Genomic DNA, 21,687 nt, shown 5'->3' on the forward strand with positions numbered 1-21,687 from the left:
CTCCAATATTTCTGAAGTCAACTACTACGTTGCTGGTCTTCCTAGATCATACTGTCTTGTCGAAACTTTGCTACTCAATATTTCTTTATTAACAACGATAGAGAAGTTTCACCAAAAGTACAGAAGAGATACTGAAATATGTATATAGTTCGAAATGGTCCAGAATGATACTGGAGCAATTTGAATAGATCTAAATTATTCCAAACCGGTCTAAATGATTTAAACGCGATCTAGAATGATTCCAAAATGATCTGGAGAAAGATAAAACGATGTATGTCCTTAAATTATATTATAAATGGGTCTAGAATTATTCTAATATCGTTTAGAATAATCTGGAGTTTTGTAAGCCCAATTAGAATTGTACTGAAGCATTTTGAAAAGATCTAGATTTATCTAAATTATTCCATGCCGATCTGAAACGATTTAAACGTGATTCAGAATGATTCCAAAATGATCTGGAGGAAGGTGAAACGATTTAGATCGATAAACTGTGTTTCAAACCGATCTAGAATATATAAACTGAATTTTTTGTTAATAGATGACTGTAGATTTGTGTAGCATTAATTTTTTGTTTTTTAGATTATAAAAATTGAAATAATAATCGTAAACGTAATTGCCTATCAAAAACTTTTGTCGAACGATTTGTTTTCTGAACTAAACTTTAACAATTTTTCAAAGTTTTAGTTGAAAATATACGACGCGTCCTTGAAATGATTTTCTCTGTCTTTATGATCCAGGTAGACCATTAGACAATGATAAATTTGATAAATCACCGACCTCCTTTACCAACTTTCCATCTTGCGCTCCATTAAATTTCAAGTTTAATTTCCATAAAAGTGGAAACCGAAGCAATTTAAAACTGTATTATGTTACATTGTCAAAAATAAAGTTCAGTTCGACGGCTAAAAAAAAGTTCGATACGAAAATTGGGAAATTATCACGAAAATTTTAAAATTTTTTAGGTTATGTTATAGTTTATTTCAAAAACTGTTTTTAAAAGTATAAATACATGATAAAAAACATTAGTCTTGGTTTCAACTGATTCAAATAATTCTTGTGATCGTACTGTATATTCTTTGTATCAATTTTTATTTTTATTATCAAATTTTTAATCAAAACGACGTGGATATACCATAATAGGTTACTTGTTTCTTAAACCAACATGTCGCCAAATATTCAAAGGTTGCCAAACGCTTTTTCTAGTTACAAATATAGAGAGTGTCTCATACAAAAAGTTCTTCGATTTAAACCATTGCTGATGGTACCAGATTCTACTCTGAGTGAGACTGTTCCTTAGTAATAGTGAAGTAGCAAAGTTTGGACGAGACAGGACACTAAAACTGAAACCAAGTCAATACTTTTTAATAAAGTATATTTGGTTAAAAGTTTAGAAATGTTACTATAAAATATTATCATGACAGACTTGAGAAGAAGATTCGTTAATGTTTGGCTACGAATATTAACGAAAAACTTTCTCTCTAGTTACATAAATACCTTGTATATACGTGAAATCATCGACAGGTGTAACTGTCTTGAAAAGACTATTGAAATTCCATGGTACAAATGAAAGTTTTTCAAGGCAAATACCATACAATGAGCGGCTGCAAAAGTGAGGAAAACGCAGCAAGTTTTATTATTATACTACTACATTCTTTAGATGTCTTTGAAGGAGTAGCAGGAAATGTTTCTTTGAAGTGAAAGAATCGAGGCGTTTATTGCCAACTTCATCTAAGGGTATATTGAAAAGGTATAACGCTCTAAAATATTTGAATTTGTATTGTATGAGATTCAGATGTTTATTTTTTACTTCCATAGGGTGTATCTTTTTTTAGTACTAGCGTTTTGTTTCACTCCTATAAGATATATCGAAACGAAAGAAAATTCGAAACAGGACATCCGAAGGATACACGGATTGAAAGCTCTCTTTTGATTAGGAGGCGTTCTTAATCGGTAGATTAAGTCTAGTCTGCTAGCCTGGTATTTCGACTTCCCGAAGGTTTAATTAATTTCTGGCTCTTGCTGTTCGCGGTTTATACTATCGGCATGCAAATAAGTCTTCTTAGAAACACAGTCGGCACCAAATTGAACATTAGCAGGTTCTGGTTCGTACGTGCGAGATACTGAAGGAATCGGCGTGTTCTTCCTAGCCGAGCGGTCCTGGAAACGCTTTGAACCTCCTAGGCGCTAGGTATTCGGGCTTGCAATTGAACAAGCTCGCGTTGATTACGTTCATGTCCATTGCACACACCTCCTTTAATAATAACAACTTTAAATCTTCTACAAGGCTTAGATTACTTCATTTTTTGGAATGTTGTTTGAACATTTAGAGCTTGGATTCCAAAAGTATAGTAGAGATCAATTTGACTTTTAGGCAACCAATAATTGACCAAAAACTTTGGCAGTTTTACCGATACTACCAAGACAGATGCTCTCTCGAGCTATCCAACATAATTCCACCTAGAGCAATATTTGTAGTATCTACTCGACAGGTAGACGTTGCTCATGAACGTTAAGGTTGTCTACACACGCCGAGAAAGTCAAATTCTTCGACATAAACTCTGTCTTTCTTAACCTAGACCGTTTTTTTCAGTCTCGGATATCTTAGATCCAGTTAGAAGTCGTGTTTGAGATGTTTCATCTCTTGAATGCCATTCCAGTAGTATCTTCACGTCTACAAACGTCGAGAAACTCAAGATCTTCGACATCAAATGTGTTTCTCTTAACCTAGACCGTTTTGTTCAGTCTTGGACATCTTGGATGCAGTTAGAAGTCGTGTTTGAGATGCTTCATCTCTTGAATGCCATCCCAGTAATCTCTCCACTTCTACAAACGCCGAGAAACTCAAGATCTTCGACATCAAACTCTGTCTTTCTTAAGCTAGGCCGTTTTTTTTCAGTCTTGGACATCTTGGATCCAATTAAAAGATGCTTCATCTGTTGAATGCCTTTTCAGTACTTTCTTCATCTTCTGATTTATTCTCGTATCATCCACATGGATCTCTCCATGGATAGATGAGTTCATATTATTTCATTCACAATTTTTTGTGTCAAATGTTAGTTTTAATTTAACTCAAATCTATCTGTTTGATTCGCAGATTTGATTGTCTTTTCCCGTTTGGATGTTATGTTCCAGATATTCATTTTCTTTTTAAATCTTTATGTAACGAAGGCAACGTCATAAACAGCCCATGGGATCTGTTTGATTGTTTTTAGTCGACTACAAATCAATTGATTCCAATTCAGATGGTTAGTTTCAAAAATTTTTTAAAACTACGTCACGGATACTGTTCCGAATGGATGAATTGTTCGGATTCTAAACAAATGAAAAATAACTGTATTCCATTTTTGTTTTTGTTTACGTACTTCATTCATTTATACGGAATGATTTTTAATTTACTTGCATAATAAACTGAAAAGTTATTTACAAATAACCGACCGTATGTTTTCGAAACAAAGCCCTTCGATTAATAAACCCTTTGGGCGGCAAATTGTAGACATTAGTAATGGGAATCTAGTCAAAGGGTCGTGGATAGGTCAGACGGGTCTCGAAAGTGATGATTAAAATTTGGAATTTGACCGAACCTTTTCATTAATACAGCGTTTAAAATAATATGCTAAAGTCCGAACAGGTTTTCCGTTTATATTTACAAGTATAATTCAATGGTGAATTTCTATAGTTTTCGAGTGTATATCAACCGTTCGTTTGAAATTAGTTTGGAATTCACTTTAGCTACAATAGATTTATAAAACACCAACTATATTGGTTTCTATGTAAAAGCATACAAAACAAAACTACATTCGAGCAGTTCGAGCGGTGCCTGCCATGTGTAGATACCTTTAGATCTTAATCTTGAAGTTCTGTAGGTTATAGTCACGTGATTTGGTAGTTTATGAACCATGTATGATTGTCGAGTAGATCTTGAAAATACTGGTTTAGGTTAGATCATGTTGGACAGTTCTAAAGAGGATTTGTCGTGGTAATATCGATGAAATAATGTCAGATCTTTTATGTTTCAAGTTTCTGATCAATTCTGGATCGTCTGTAAGTCGAATTGCTCAAATTCCTCTCCAAAATGTTTTGGGTATCGGTATTTATATCGGATGCAAGATGTATCCTTGGGGAATATCTCAAACTTTTATGAAATGTGTCTATTTATAAGGAATTGAGTAGATTTATAAGAAAGCTAGTCAGTAACTTGATAAATGAGAAAACCTATCAAAAGTCTTCGATATATTAACTGTTTTTTCCATATCAGCTCTACCATTTTTTTAATTGTATTTTTGACTTAATAATGATGTCGAAACTTCCTATTTTAATTGACTAAATAAGAAAATGCTATCAATTGAAAGGAGTAAATCGAATCTGAATATTTTTCTCGCCTTCACTATTACGAACACGAGGTTATTAGGAAAGGAAATTGGTTGGTTTTGATAGTGGATTCGAAGTTAACGGCACGCTAAAATTCATTTTAAAGTTTTTCATCGTATGAATAAGTAAATTGAACGTAAAACTTTTCCCAGTTAGGTCCTTTGAAATAAGAATGACAGACGATATCTACTTGGGGTTGTTATATAATTATTTTACGATTGATTTACTTTAGTGGTGATGTATTCAGAGATTTAATACAAGAATTTTATAGGATATAAAATGTGGAAATGTACGAAAGTTGTTAATCACGATTGGACTATATCAGACGTATAGAACATTGAAAACAATTAGAAAAAAAATCATAAGCCTCATATTAGCGAATCACGATGCTAAATATACTACTGGAACCAAATGGATCGAAATTCCTTCTTCAGCTAAATGCTATGAGCAAAAGCGAACTTCAGTGATATACTTAGTGGTCTTTTTGTTTGGTAAAAAGCACCACCCCTCGATTTTTTTACCCTCTAACATCTTCTACTATATAAACTTCTTTTCTGGTTGATATAATCTAGTAATTTGGATCCAAGAACCTCATTTCTGGTAAGAAAAAGTCCAATTATCGTGCAATATCTTCGGTAATATACTCGAAGGTCTTCTTGTTTGGTAAAAAGCAATACTCTTCAATTTTTTCACCCTCTAAAATCTTCTACTATATAAACTTCTTTTCTGGTTGATATAATCTAGCAATTTGGGTCTAATAGCCTCATTTCTGGTAAGAAAAAGTCCAATTTTCGTGCAATATCTTCGGTAATATGCTTGTGGATCTTTTTGCTTGGTAAAAAGCACTACCCCTGTATTTTTTCACCCTCTAATATCTTCTACTGTATAAAATTGTTCCAAATCGTTCTTTTCTGTTTGGTAGTTTATTTTCTTCAGGAATATCATAAATTCTTCATTTCTTTCTTCAATTTTCTCATACTGGTGAAGTATTATAGTTATCAGATCATAATAGAATTTATTATTTGATCGTACTCAATTTTTTAACCTCGACTATTTCCCGTCGAACTTTTTCTGTAAAGGAAACTTCTCACATCAAACTAAATACACAATAAACACAAAGAAAACTTTTTTCTTATCTTTCAAGTTTGATTCTGTTGCTGTTATTTTTTTTTTCGTCAACAGACGTGAATCAATAAAAACTGATTGACATTTAAAAAAGCGTAAAACTTGGTGGTTTACAGGGTGTTGTTAAGGTTAAGTTCGTTCAAGTTCCACGTATAGTTAATGACATCGCGAATCGTCAAAAACCAAATTCGCAATTCTTAAATTTCCACAAGAGAATCTTAAATACATTAGAAAAAAATCTGCGAAGAAAATCTTCTGCACGTGATCGTACCAAATCAACTGTTTTTTCTTAATATGTTCAATAAATGTTTAAATAACTAGTTTCTGATTCGATTTAGCCCTTTTCAAGACGTTCATTTCCTATTCCAGAGTACCGTTCAATTTTTTTTGTCTCGCTATGTCTTAAAATATTTTAGAATAAACATTTTCAGCTTCTATGATTTGGAAATCTAAGAGGAAGACTCACACATTCAAATACAGTTCGTATTTCAAATTCTATTACAACAGATATGTGTCGTTGGTGTTTTCGATGTTTTTACATCGTTTTTCCCTCGACCTTCCAATAATTGTGGAATCCCCAAGCTCGAAGACAGTTATTTGTTCTTGGAAGGACAAAATTTTGCTAAGAAGATTATCATCAATCGATATATATATATATATATATATATATATATATACTACGACATATCGTAGTTCTAAACTAACCCACGCGCATCTCAGACTTAAACCATATTGATTTTGTGTGAGATAATATCTACAGAAGGATGTGATTTACAGATTTGATATCAGTTAACAACTTCAAGAAGTTTAAAACGTCGTGATTAGGCTCGGAACGATCAGAAATCATATAATTTTCTTATCGGAAAACAACATAAATACGAAACGTCCTTCAATTATCTTGTCAGCGTTATTGCTTCCTTCGACAATGTTAAATATTTCTAGGGCTCTTAACTCTTTCGAATCCGTTATTTTTTATTAGACCATAATCGCGTATCGCAGCGGAAAAAGATCTGGGGAAAAATTGAAGTGAGCGGTTTTTATTGAGAAAAAATGATTGACTAAGCATAGTAGGGTAATTGACCTTGTTTTCCGTTGTATATAAAAAGGGTCATTTTACGAGTGGTAACAAAAACAGGGCATCTACTAAATTAGCTACAGATCAGACCTGAATTTTGTAATTTAAGTTTTCAACATTAATAAATTAGAACTACGAAAAGTATTTGTTATTGTGGTCTTTTCATATAACACTCTGTATAATTTTAGATGCTAATAAACTAAAAAAAAGTAGAATCAAAAATCAATTCGTAAGACGTTTATACGATTAATTCATTTCAAAAATCTTAATACCCCGTGGATGATTTTCATTTATTTAAAACCCAATTACAAATTTGAGTTTTTCCTTATAATCGCATTAAATATATATAAAAAAATCCCAGACCCTTTCAGTAATTTTCATAAACAGTTTTCCAACTTTCTGCAAAATCCACTTCGATCGGCACTGAATACTAAATTTATTTCAATGAAATTATTTCGTAAAAACACTTTCTTGATTCAATTTTAGTACAAAGTGAATTCATTACTTATTTTATCGAAAAAAAAAAAATTCGATTCCTATTCTGAATATTAGAAAAATTCGTCGTACGACCCTCGTATTTACAAGCGAGGTTATTTGATGTTTTTTTATTATGAAAATAACGATTTTAGATACCTTGATTAACACAAAATGATAAGAACATTATTAAATATAAATTGCTTTTTTTTATATTAACATAAAATGTTCTTTGTTTCAAATTTACATACACGTAAGGGTGTTTTTTAAATTAAAATCTGATATCGATAAAGGGGATGGTTTCCAAAGAAAAATTATTCAAATATAAAAAGCGTGTTACATGCCAAGTTACTGTCCGTTTTATTTTAATTTCTTTATTGCATGCAAATTAGAAGGTTAAATAATATATCAGGGGATGAAAGTACCCTCCCTTGGAATGGAATGAATTAGCTATGGAGACGTGGAAGACGAAGTACGAGGACAAATAGTAAGGTTTGAATGTATCAAATCTGATAATAACCAACGGTCAAAACATCGAATTTATAAAACATTTTGTGTCAGTTTGGTGCTCAAAGATTTCTTCTTATATCCTCTGTTACATTAGAAGAAGCTGTTGGGGTTTTCTAAATATATTTGTAACCAAACAGAATCCTACGTTGTTTCCTTGTACTAACAGTACTTTTTTTCATGTAGTTGTATATAGAAATTTCTTTTGCTTTCTGGATGTGATGTGTTTAATTAAATTGCAGCCATCAGAGATGATCCTTGCTTCCTAAACACCCTGTATCAAATAAAATCGATACATTTTTCAGACATTTTTTCATAAACTGCATTTTTTGCTTCCTACACACTTTTTTGAATAATATTTACAAGCTATACTAATAAAAATTAATATTTTTCGAAAGCCTTTATCAAAAACTGCATTTTTTATAACAAATATCCTCAACAATTTTCATAGATATCCTTCAACGTGAAATTATTATCTGATCTGATCCTCATAGAGGTATCGTAGGACTTTCATTAATACTTACCAAGTACCATTGTTCTTTGAACAAAGGATCTGGAAACGAAACAGACGGAACGGCTCTATATCTAGGTTGTCCGTGAAATGAATCCGCCGAAGCTGACGGCGCTACTTCACTTATAAATTGACCGAAAGTTGGCACCGAAGGACCATCGTCAAAATCTCTTTTTTTACGTATTTTTTCCCGCTGTTGTTCAAACCATTTAACCTGAAACAAAATTAAACCTAGAAAAATTGGGTTCTTCCATAAAATAAAATTCCCACGTGTTTTTTCTCCCAGTACCCGCCCCCGAACAACGTTCATTCTTGTATTCTTGTAATGGATGGATGGAGCTTCCATTCGATTCTAGCACCAAGTGCGAATTAACCTTCGTTATTCGTGTTTTTGAGTGTAAATATACATTCCTCAGGTAGATATTCATTCCCAACGAAAATAAAATTGCCCTTCGGGTCGTTTATTTGGATTTCGCGGGTATTTAAGTGGATCAATGTTTGGTAATAGAGAAGAAACGTCAGTTGTCTTTCTGCATTTGCCTTGGAAAAGCATCATCAAAAGTAGGGCTTTGTTAAGTTTAAAATACATCGTTGCAGTCGTGATGGTTTATACGACAGGTTAAAGCTGAAGCTCATGACCCAAAAGAGCTCAAAAATTGAACATGACATGGTTTTTTTTAATTAATATTAAATCTAAACGAATAATAATTTTACAAAATTGGAATGTGAATAACGAGAAATAGTATATAGAATTATGTCATCTCTTACTTATTTTTTTTCGTGAAAAAATGGTAGTTTTAGTGAAAATAGAGATCGACCCTTTCATCTGTTGAACAAAGGCCCTTAATGTTTGAGGATGTGTTACTGAAAATTTATGACACAACAAAAACGACTGTAGTTATACTTTTGGTTCCAAAAGGCGTTATTCGAGGGGCAATTTAAAAGCATAATCGTGCTCGGACATCATGGTCTGGAAAGCTTGGAAAATATCGTATAACTCGCTTTTATATAGAAAAGAAAAAAACTTCTTTGTCGATTTTTCCCCATTGGCTCTAAATATACTAGAAATTAGTTATGTAGAAGTCGAATAAAACAAAAACGTTCTATAAGAATTTTCTCATAAAAAAATTATATAAATCTTCATCAAATATTAATTTAAAGGGTGATTTATAACCCCATGTTGCGATTTTACTTAAATTGAATTCTTTCCAGTGTACATTATATCTAGTTAAGAATAATGAGTTTTTCATTAAATAATTTGAATATAATTCACGTCTATGAAACGCAAATTTTAATATTCGAATGAGCATAAATGAAATTCAAGTTAATAATTGATAATTTGGCGGCACATTTAGAAAATAATTTTTCGTTCGTTTCGCAGAAGAAAGTAAGTTTTCCGCGTATGTTTCGAGTAAAATCAACTTATCGTTTTTCATACACGAAGAAGCAGAAATATTATAAATGTCGATTTGAGTTCAACAAATGTGAAAGGGAGTTGGCCAACTGTATCAATACTACCGCAAAATCTACACACTATTAAACTATAGTATAGAACATTTAACGAGATATATGTAGTAAAGGGTCAAGAATCCACCCTCAAGTCCACCAACCCCTTATATAGCACGTGACGAGACCTCAAATCGACCATCAAACCGAGTGGTTATATCAGAGACGGCCAGAGATTTCCATGAATCAAAAAATTGTTCAAATTACTTTGTTATTTTTGGTTTTGGTTGAAGCACCTCTTGGAAAATTGAGGTTTAGTTTACGAAAATTCTAAAGAAACTTAACGTAGTTCGAAAACTAAACTCAAAATGTAGTTTTCGTCAACTAAAGGTTACGAAATCATTATCGACGATTCATACTACAAAAAAGAACTGTTAGACATTTACTTTACAATGCGAAAAAATGCACAATCACTTGCTAATTGAAATCAAATCTATATAATTTTTTACCGTTGTTGGTAATAATTTGAGGAAAAAATTACTGGAAAGTGCCGTAACGACGTAACGACGTATCTTTCGGAATTTGTCTAATTTGGAAACATCTTTTTACCCAATGGTTTTGTTTAAATCTACTGACTCCCAGACATATAAAACAGGAAATTTAATGGACAAATATTACAAGAAACAAGACGTAGTTTTAAGATAAAATAAAAAAGAGAAAACACCATTTTGTTTTTGGAAAAGTAGCGCCGTAATCGTTAATTACTTCTAGTGATCACTTTGGGAAAAATATTTTGGTTCAAATCATAATCAGCATCATTTTCTGTTAAACTTGGACCTTTTTCAAATAAATTTCTGTGTATATTCAATGAATTTTTCATAAAAAATCGAGTCCGTATCTGGCGGTAATCCCGAGTGACCCCGCAAATGGCTATTGCCACTTTACAATGGATCTTTTATCCAATCACAAACTTTGAGATTTCGTTTTATCGCCTATATATCTTCGTTAATCTAGAGTGTTTGTGTTTGTATATGCTGTGTTCTCTATATCGTATTCCTCACAATAAGGATAATGCCTTATTTAACCTAAAAAGTCGTAAGATGAATCAGGAAATGAAAAGAAAGTTGGTACGATAAGTTATTTCTATAATCATCTATCAACTTTAACATAAACCTGCACCAGATATCTTTTGGGAAATGCTGAAAATTCGAATAATTTAAATGGGACCAGAATCAACCAAAAAATTGCCAACTCGCTCAACTTGAGTCAGTCTGATGTTTCTAGAAATGGGAGATGATTCATCGTCCGCACATCGCTGAGGTATCGGTCCTTAACTGGTCCAACAAGCTTAGATAAACGCGAGAATGGGTAAGCATTCAAAAGACTTAAGTCGGTTAATCTCGAATAAAAAAAGGCCACAAATCAACCCCCGCTCACCAAGCGAACATGATAAAAGAAGAAAGTTTTGTGAATGCAAAAAAAACGGAAGATAGAGCAAAAATCGTTTATTGAAATAAAATTTTAGGGGCGGAAACTTTGTGCTAATACAGGACAATGCCCGTCCATCTTAATTTATTTACACACTACACAGAACACTTCGCTTATAAATATATAATTTGAACGATTTTTTTAAAAATTATTTAAATGAAATAAACCGTCTGCTATAATAAAAAGTTCTGTCGCCGTTTATAAAAAATAGATGAAAAACGCCGCGTGAATTCGCCGAATTTTAAAATTTCATTGTAGCTGGACAGGGCCCATTTCGCGAACTTATTCGAAATTTTAGAAAGTTTCTAGTGGTGTTTTTTCATATTAACAAAGTAAATAATCAAAATGTGTCATCAATACAGAAATATTTGAATAGTCTGTGATAATTTCGATACTTTTTTATGAAAATTACACCTTGAAGTTGAGTACGATGAAATATTTTGATTGATTTCCAGTTTATGCAATTCAAAAATTATACGAACGAGGGAAAGGCTTCTTGTACCTGGCTAATGCTGATGAAAAGTTCGTTCATATTGAAAATTCAAACGAATACGAGGTAATTTTGGAAAAGATATAACAAAATACAAAATAACTAATAAATAACAAAAAAGAAACAAATAAATAAATAGATTTTCTTAGAAATTATTTGAATGAAATAAACCGTCTGCTTTAATAAAAAGCCATTTATGAAAAATAGATTAAAGGTGCCGCGCGAATTCACCGATTTTTAAAATGCTATTGTAGCTAGACAGGGCCGGTCTAAGGACCCATTTCGAAATTGCCTTTATAGATTTGTACTAAATAGGAAACGAAACATTTCAGAAAGTTTCTAGTGGTTATTTTTCATCTAAACCAAGTAAATAATTAAAATGTGTCATCAATACAGAAATATTTAATTAGTCTGTGGTAATATTTTGGTTGATTTCCAGTTTATGCAATTCCAAAATTATACTGGAAGTACTATAGGTTTACGAACAAGGAAAAATCGTTCTTGTACTTAGTTGATGCTGATGAAAAGTTCGTATCGAAAATTCAAACGAATACGAGGTAATTTTGGGGATGGTACAACAAAATACAAAATAACTAATTTTATTTCATCTAATTTTCATTTTAAATTTGGCATCGTTGTTGAAATATGTCTTCTGTTGACATAATAATTCGAAAAATTTCGTTCTGTAACATGCAGTACGAATTAACAATGCTAGACAATGGATATAGAGGATCTAGCCGCAGAAACGAGTTCATCTATCATCTATAATTGAAAATAAATATAAAAACAAGTTTTTTTTTCGAATTTATAAAAATGGAAGTAACGGAAACTGACAGCGCATTGTCTACTAGCAATTGTTGTGGTACATGTCATTCTCGAAGAAAACGTTAATCCGAATCGCTATAATTGTATTTTCTCCGGGTATAAACCAATTTTCCGTTTATCCTGACAAATAATGACAGCGCAAGAAACAAGAACCGAAAGAATTTCCGTTATATCCGAGGATTTTCAACACACAACCACGCCACGAAGACAGAATGGGTTTTGTAATTTTACAGAAAATACGACATTATAAAATTTTATAGTTACAATTTAGAAAAGTTATTTAATGAAAAACTATGAAATAATCGTTGAATAAACAAGAAATATCCTGATGGAACCTCTCTAGGTAGAAAAACTTCAATAGTCGCTTCTTACAAAATTTGGGACCTCAAATGTTTGAGTTCCACGATTCAACAGAAACTGTAGAATTGACGTTCTGTGGGCATTTATTTAATTAGATCTATATCTGTGTCTGTTTAAAAGGTCGTATGAAGTATCTAATCTTCAATTTAAACTTAGTTTAAACACAGCTCTCAATTTGGCCCAAATATCTTTGGTAGTTTCACAAAAATACCTGAATTTCTCATTGGTAGCATTCACCAAAAAGAGCCGAGTAACAGAGTCCTTGATTTCGAATTTCATCAGTTCCCGTAGATACACATACAAATTAAACGTCAATGTCAAAAAAATTAGTTATAGAATCGTTCAATTGAAATCAATAATCAAACGATAAGTCAATTGTTTTTATCTTGTGTTTGACTAAGTACGAACTCTAGCAAGAAATGCGTTTGACATTTCTTGTGTGCCGAACTTATGAGCGTCGAGCCCACGGGTTTCTGTGAACCCGTGAAGTGTTGTACAACTCTTAAATGGTTCATAAAATTAAATAGTGTTGCCAATTCGAAAGTTGTTAACTTCTAAAATGAATCATTTCGATGATTTAAGAGATAATTGCAGAATGTAAAAACAAAAAAGGAAGTTTTTCAATATAGAAACGATGTGTTTCAAATTCCCCTCGAGTCACGGCCTTATTTTCGTCTATAACCATAAACCCAATAATATTTTATGATAAAACCATACTCGAGGAATAGATACCGATTTTATTTTAGCGTGGAATCGTTACAGCTTTATTATTATCCTTTTAGGACTTTATTATTATACGTTCTACAACGTATTTACAGGTAAATTTTGTCATTTTTCCCTATAGGAAAACACACGTTTGTGAATCGTAAAAGTATTAGAAGAAAACAACCATTAGAACCAGTATAGAGAAGCTTGTAGTATGGTTAACATATGATAGGGTAAAACTTTCACTTTCTTATATAAGAAAAAGGTGTTAATACCCTTTACCGTACTACAGGCTTAACTTGCACGCGTCTATAAACTGCGACCACTCGATAAATCCATGAGTAAACAGGGAAAATTCCTAGACAAACTAAGAGAGGTTCTGATGGAGGATTGTCTTATTTCTATTGAAGAAAATTGTAAAAACATAAAAGACGCAGCAATTAACTTGGAGATAGAAAAGTCCAATAAAAGAAAGCGTGGTTTGACCAAGAAGATGGTTAGGAGACAGAGAAAAGCACCAGGACTAAATGACATTATTTAATGAAGAAAAAAAGTCTAATATCAAAAATCTACGACATCATCAAGGAAATATTGGAAAAAAACATTATGCCCATAGAATTGAATACTGGACAGATCATTCCAATCTTGAAACTAAACCCCAAAGCTATGCGATGTTTATAAACTAAACACAACTTATAAAGCATGGATCCGCATGTGATATTTGTTGATTTGGTTCAAAAACTTCTTCCAGTGTTGTATTTTTGGAATTTTCTTAGAATCTTCTACATTATTCAGCTTCATTTCCGTTGATTCGACGTATCTCTTAGGAGAATACTGTAAGGGACCTCCTGCTTGTTCGATTGATTTTGTGCGGCTCTGTATGATGCCTTATCCTGGTGGAACGTCTCAATACTGTTGGGGGTCATGAAGAAAAATTTGATAACCTGCTTTTGGGCTTTGCTTCACTTACTAGTTGTTTCCGGAAACCTGTCCAAGTGACTATGAAGAAAACGGAGTTTTTGCTTTGTTTTATTTGATGCAATCAATCTGCGATCGTGAACATCAACATCCCAAGATCGAGATTGATTTAATTTGAAAATGCAGCTTTAAAATAAGCATTACCAAAATAAAAGGTATCCAAGTCTTCAGGTCTAACTTAGTCATGAAATATTTATGTTTAAAGCAAGCACATGAGGACAAATCCTTACGTGGATATTGATCTTGAGTTTTTGAGCTTCTGTAGGTTGTACTATTCGGAAAAGAGGTTCTTTCATAGATGTTTTCACAGGTTTTCGTTCAATTTAGTATCTATCGAAAATAATGGCTTCAGTCTTTTCGATAGTGATCCTAAGAGATTTTTGACAAATGTTTTATCCAACCAAACTGTTTTATATATAATATTGTGTAATATTTCATTTAAAGAACCAGTTTTTTCATACCCAATAAATAAGCTAATAATCTGGATCCAAAACTCGTCATTTCTTGCAGGATAAAGCTTCGTCGCACTAGGAGTTTTTTGTGGGATAAGCAGATAAGGTTTCTGTGTAAATGCGATCGAAGAATTTTAAATTCTTCGTGAATAGTTCGAAATACTTCACAGGAGCTGATTCTCAGTTGAAAAACGTTGCTGTAAATGCATTGATCAAGATTTACATCAATCTAAACACTTACAGAAACCGTTGTAATTTATTTTAATGACTTCATTTCTCTGTGAGTAGTTTAGATAATTCCACGATCAATTACATCTCAGATAAAGCCCTAACAACTAAACAACAATATTAAACTGAAATATCTGCTAATAACGATGAATTATTTCAAGTAATATGGTTTAGATAACCTTAGGTTATCTCATGGTATTAATTAATTTTTTTTCGGTAATTTCAACTTAGTAGTTAATGCAAATTAAGAAGAAGCAGCTAGATCTTTTTATACAAAAGGTGTATACTCCAAAGTTGTTTTTTTATTTTTGAAATTAACTCGATTTAAGATCTGAAACGATTAACCTCGTTTCAAACAATTCGTAAAACTTTGTTTTACTTAACAGAAAACGGCTTCCACTAAATTATCGAGAAACGATTATCCAAGAAAACGTATTTTTAAAATTTCTCTCTCCATTAATGGTAAACATTAAGGAAACAATTTTCTACACGAAATGGGTGAGTTTATCGATTTTGGCAGAAAATCCCATCTTGTACATCCAAACTCTACTGATCATTGAGTCCATCGTAATTATGGGATGCAAATATCTTACAATAGCTTAGTAAATCTATGCTTAAACATCTGGTATTCATAAAGATCTGCGATTTAAAGTTTCTTTTCTGATCAGAAGACTTCATTGACTACTTCTACTTCTTTTCTACTGTCGTCGCTTTTTGATTTGATATTCCTCCATCAATCCTCTTCCAATCATCAATAATGCACGTTTACTAAGCTTTAAACAAGGAAAACTGTAAGTTTACTATTAATTTTTTCACGTAAATCTCATCATCATTAAATCTTGTCTAACTCCTGCAGGGATTTGACTTAGACGTGTTTGATCATCTTAAATAAAGCTCGGATCTAGCTTGTCTTTTCTCATACCTAAAATCGTTGCTGGTGCTTAATACAACGATTTTTTCTGTATCTTTACTCACTTTTTCAAAACCAAATGAATGTACGTGTATTTTGATGAAATTCTCTATATTTTTCTATAGAAATGCGGTAGAAAATTAGTTGGAGCTTCTATTCAATACGCCCTTCGTATGTTTATAAGATTTTTTCCAAAACGGTTTTTGTTTCAATTAGACTGTCGAAAATTGTATACTTAGGAATACGTTCAAGATTAATTTAGTTTTTCGAGAATTTCCGGGGGATTGTCAACTTCGTGGAATTGAAATTCAAAATAAGAAATCGGTACTTAAAACGTTTATTTGTTGTCGTTATTTTTAACGTCTGTCTCGCAACCACATCTTAACCCCGAATATAAATTGTCAATTAACTGAAGGTGATACACGCCTCGAGGATTTTAGAAGAAGATTTACTATCTCATTATTAACTATTAGTCAATGTTCTTAGAAGTTAAACGCACGAATAGGCCTATTTATTAGGTCGGATCAACGGGGGCGGCGGTAGACGGTAACGTCCAAAAGATACACAGATTTACAAACCTCAAACTACTAGATCGTTGAGGTATCCGGAAAATTTAGAATAATTATTTATCGTTGAGATTTTTTCTTCGTTCCTTTAACAAATTAATTCATTTTAATAACGATTCATTTGTTAACCAATTCAGTATCGACAATCAATTCGATGTTTCGATTGTTCAAAAACATTTTTTCTTCAACTATTTGATTGATTTTCCTGTTGTTGTTATACAGTTTCTGGTTGGATTTTTGAGTATTTTTTTAAAACCAATCGACACGAGCTTTTTTTATCGCTGTATCCAACGCAAGTGGAACTGAAACCAAAGATAAGATGATCTTGCAATACCAAATTTTTAACGACTTTTACATAAATTTATCTTGTAGCGAAGTGCCATCACGATTCAGTTCGGAAAACGATGATTCTAGATGACGCTTTATTATGAAAAATTGAAATAGATGGTTCTAGAGGGCGCTTCATTATCAAAAGTTAAAATACGGTGGTTCTAGGTGGCGCTTCATTATGAAAAATTGAAATACGATGGTTCTAGAGGACGCTTCATCATCAAAAGTTGAAACGAAGTGTTCGATTGGTTCAATGGACGTCGAATATTTAGAAAATTATCGCACGTAAAGGTTCACAATTAAAAGGATAGAGATAATGGAAATAATGGAAGAAGATTTGGATTTGAATGAGCAGTGTTTCCATATTCGTGAATACGTGAGTCGCAATACACAAAATGGAGTACGAGAATAAGCTCTAATAATACATCAAAATGGCCGTGAAATTAATTCATTTTTATATCAAAAGATCTAAAAGTTCTCGTAAATTTGAGATGAAAAAGATTATTTTTTAATTTGATTGAAAAGATCCGTAAGCTTTACATAATTTTCTTTTATCTGAAACCAAATTTTTGGAAAGTGCAAAAATTTCGTAACTATTTATCGTACTACAAAAGAACCGTTCGAGTTCACTAGGAAATGACTCGTGAAAGGGATGTCGAATAGATTAGAAATTAGATAATATATTGAAAAATAAAAACAAAATTCTCGGTAGTTTAATAAGTTTTGAATAAATATAATTTTTTACTAGTTGGTTAGGTTCTGTTGATTTATTCTAAAGAAACTTCCGTATTTAGTACAGTGTTTAAAACATTCAATTTCGTTAACACTCTGTATATTTACATGCCTTTATTAACTATTTAAAAATAGTTGTGAAGTTTTAACTTTAATAACATCGAATTATATTTAATTAGAAGTTTTGAGTTACAACTTTTTCTCAGTATACTTTAACAAAGTATTAAAAAAAAGTTTGTCAAACTATTTCATTTAGAAGTTTCTCAGCTGAGATTCAATCTTCTAATCACTACTTTTTTTCTCTCTTTCTCTCTCTATTACGGTCTTTAAGAAGTAGATGCCCTTTTTCTTACTTGATATATATAAGGGATTGTGAAATGCTTGCGTCTTTGAGGAGATTAACAGAGTTTCTAAGTACTCTTCGAGGGGTTTTCTTAAGGAAGCATCGCGTATCAATCCCTTTAATGCAATTTGAAACATAAACAGTGAAACTTTCGTAAACTTTATCTTTCGATACAGGTATACCGTTATATATAATCATTTTTACGAATAGAAAGTTTATTCGTTTCTTAGATATATCAAATAATGTTGGTACTAAATCCTCAATGTCTGTAAAGTTTCAATATTCGAGGGCCGCATCCCGATGTATTTGGAACAAAAACTTTTTCAGTAATGTTTCTATGAATTTCTACGTACGATTTATTTTTTATTTTGAGTCGTATTTCCATTATGCACTTCGAAATTCGGTTAAACTAAATCGAGTTGCCTAATAAACTGGAAAAAGTTACTTCCTTTCTTGTCTGTCTATGATTTGCCTTACTATTTGAGCTGCATTTTTACATTCTTTTATTAACCTTACTTTGTTTTTCTATGAATTGCCTTCACTGATTTCACAAATAGGCTGCGTATTTTAGTTTTTACATTCTTTTATGAACCTTGCTTCGTTTATTAAATGTTTTTCTATGAATTGCCTTTACAAATTACTTAAATAACTGCATAATCTTATCATAACTAACTTTACTGATTTCTCATTGATTAGAATAGGTTCTAAAGTCCAAATTGTATCTATGCTATTTCAGCTTAGAGCTAGAAACATTGCAAATGAAAATATTGTACGTATTTATGAGAAAAATGAGAAAATGCATCTTTATTTCATGGATTTATAGCCAAGAAATGAACTAACTGTTTAGTGGGTTATGCCTCTAAAGCGAACTAAGTAATTGCCTCGCTTTGTTTTCCGGAAAAGTGAAACGCTCTGTTTGTAATCATTTCGGATGATATTTTTTATTTCTCAGTTTTTCCTAAACAGTACAGGCTTCATACTATTTGTCATTAAGAAATTTCCAGTATAATTTCGGCACTTTTTAAACCCTTTTTACATCAAACGTCTACAAATACGAAGAACTCATATATATATATAGTTAAAACTCCGTCATCATTAGTTATGTCTACTACTTCACTTAATTCTACCATCCTGGGAGATTATTCCATCCAGCAACAGCAATTTATTTAGAGGGTGATTGTTTTAAGAAGATTTGGTTGAACTATGAACGATTTTGCAACATTCAACCATCAAAAATGTCTCACCACAAGTGGTGGGTCTTGATGACCGAGTGCTCGAACCAAAATCGAATCGATTTTAACTAAATTTGACTTTGAAACATGTATCAGTCATCGAAACAAAATCATTCGAAGATTTTTTGATGATCGAATGTTTTAAAAACCTGACAGACTTTTTTTAATGTATTTTTTTGATTTGCTAATTTTTTAAAGTAGTTTAAAGTATAAGTCCAGTTCTGTGTTATAAGGGAGGAGCTAAGGGTAATGAATAACTAGATGCCTAGGTCAGAGCTGTTGTTATAATTTCGCTTTTCTTTTCGCGAGAAGGGGTAGCGGAGTTTTTTTTATTATCCTTGTGAAAGTACCAGCATATTTATGAATATGCAAATGAGAAATAGCGTTTTACATTTTTCTAATGATATACATTTTATCATTAATAACCGAGAAAACAAATTTTTTAACAAAAGAAAACTTTCGAGTTGTACGAAGATGTGACGGTTTTCCACAAATGTAGATCACGATGATGGACAATAGGAGAAGCTTACAATTCAATAATGTATTGTCACGAAGGAATGACGAAATACTAGAAATAATACAGGGGGAAAAAGAAAGTTAAATCACTAAATTACTAATGCAGATTCAGATCTGGAAGATCACAAATCATATTTTCAATCTGAAGGAAACGCAAAAACTTTCGATACCGTTAAAAAAATTATGAATGATCTGAAGATTACAAAAATCGTGGCAAGTTTAATCGACATGACGTTTGAACAAACAAAAACAAAATTGAAGGCAGATAGTATGTAAAATCAGTTTGAACAGAACTTAGAACAAAGACATGAAATTTTCAGAGAAACAGCGAACCTACGAGGAGATCCAAAAGAATATAGAGGCTTGGTTACATACAGAGAATGCCAGATTTAACAGCAACAAAAAAATTATGGACACAGAACAAGGAAAAGAAAGAAATCCAAAGAAAAGATTATAAGGAAAGGTAATGGATGATCTAAGAGATAATACAGGATAGATAATTCAAACTGTGGGTTTAAAAGTTCTGCGTGAAACATTCTTTCTTCTTCTCGATTAAAATAAAAAATAGAAACGATTTGATGGTAGTCAAATTCGTATACATGTAATTAGTTAAAGCGTCATTTTACGTTTATAAATTTTTTGTAGCCTTAGGGTCCGTAAATTTAGAAGCCGACCGACAAAGCGGATGTTTTTTTTTTCGAAAACGGGAACCTAATTATTTATGGTATTGTGTACTGATACTACTTGTTAATTCATCTCAATTTACATAAAATTGTTTTTGTTTCACTAAAATCGTGTTTTTTTTATTGGAGTTGTTTTGTTTCAAACAAAGTTAATTTACGGACTTTGTAATTTGTTTTTCTTCTCCACCAAATAACGTTTGTTTAATATTTTAGAATAAAAACACATTTTTCGTTGAATTCTTTTAGGTTTTTAACAGATATTATGATTTGAAACGAAAACTATGTTCATGCGCTTGGCAATTACTCTTGATTCAGACTCAGGCGAGGCGCCTCCTAGTGCTTCTCGACTCGTTGCCTTCTAAGTTCTTACAATACCACAATAGGTGTCGAGTATGAGCTGTGAACATTGACGATTGTCATAGCGAAGCCAATGGCAATTGACTAAATGAATTGATAATATCTTTATTAAGTCAACTTATTACGATTGACATGGAAAGACCTTGAACTATCTCAGAGAAAAAATATAAAAATAACAATTTTTCAATCAGTGACATTTTTTCAGTATTTCATCCCTCACTTCTAGCTTATTGATAATTTATGTAAGGGTAATTATCTCTAATTTATACTTGATATCTTAAGAGCTACAAATTTTTAACATACTGGTACTATCTATTGTGTATGTTAGCTTTGTGATAAATAAAAATGACCAAAATTCAAAGTATTTGATAAGAATTACAAGAAAAAATAGGAAAACGTATCAAATATAAGGTGTTTCATAGGACTTATTGATGAAAAATGCAGAAAAAATCCATAAATATAATAATTACGAAGTGTTTCTTATTGAAGGAAAATGATGATAATATCCATGAATATGGTAATTAGGAGGTATTTCATAAAAATAATTGATGGAAAATGAGGATAAACTACATAAATATAATAATTGAGAGGTTTTTCACAAGAAATTATTGAAGGAAAATTAGTTACGAGGTATTTCATAAAACTTATTGATAAAAAATGAGCCTAAAATCCATAAATATAGTAATTACAAGGTATTTTACGCGAATAATTGATAGAACATTTGTTAGGAGGTGTTTCATAGGACTTATTGATGAAAAATATGGCAATTACGAATTTCATAGGACTAAATGGAAAAAAATTGAGGGTTCAAGATGTTTTGTAGGACTCATGTTAAAATCTAAAAACGTGAAGAATACAACGTATTCCATTCAATTTAGGATGTTTCACCATAAGATTTACCGAATAATATTGATTTAATAACAACTATCGATAGTAGTGCTATTGAAAAATTCCTTCAATATTATCAAAGTTCTGTTTTGTATCTT

At 31.7% G+C, this 21,687-nt stretch overlaps 1 protein-coding gene across 3 annotated transcripts in view; it reads right to left on the reverse strand.

The window, feature by feature from the left end:
- The window catches only part of LOC130446891 (furin-like protease 2), a 186,492-nt gene that overhangs the window by 23,586 nt on the left and 141,219 nt on the right, over positions 1-21,687 (reverse strand). For all 3 annotated transcript variants that reach the window (XM_056783399.1, XM_056783397.1, XM_056783398.1), the window contains exon 4: positions 8,074-8,274. In XM_056783399.1, the coding sequence (XP_056639377.1) occupies positions 8,074-8,274 (201 nt within the window). The remainder of the gene's footprint in view (positions 1-8,073; positions 8,275-21,687) is intronic.

This window comes from Diorhabda sublineata, chromosome 7 (genome assembly GCF_026230105.1).
Source record: "Diorhabda sublineata isolate icDioSubl1.1 chromosome 7, icDioSubl1.1, whole genome shotgun sequence".
Lineage (NCBI taxonomy): Eukaryota > Metazoa > Arthropoda > Insecta > Coleoptera > Chrysomelidae > Diorhabda > Diorhabda sublineata.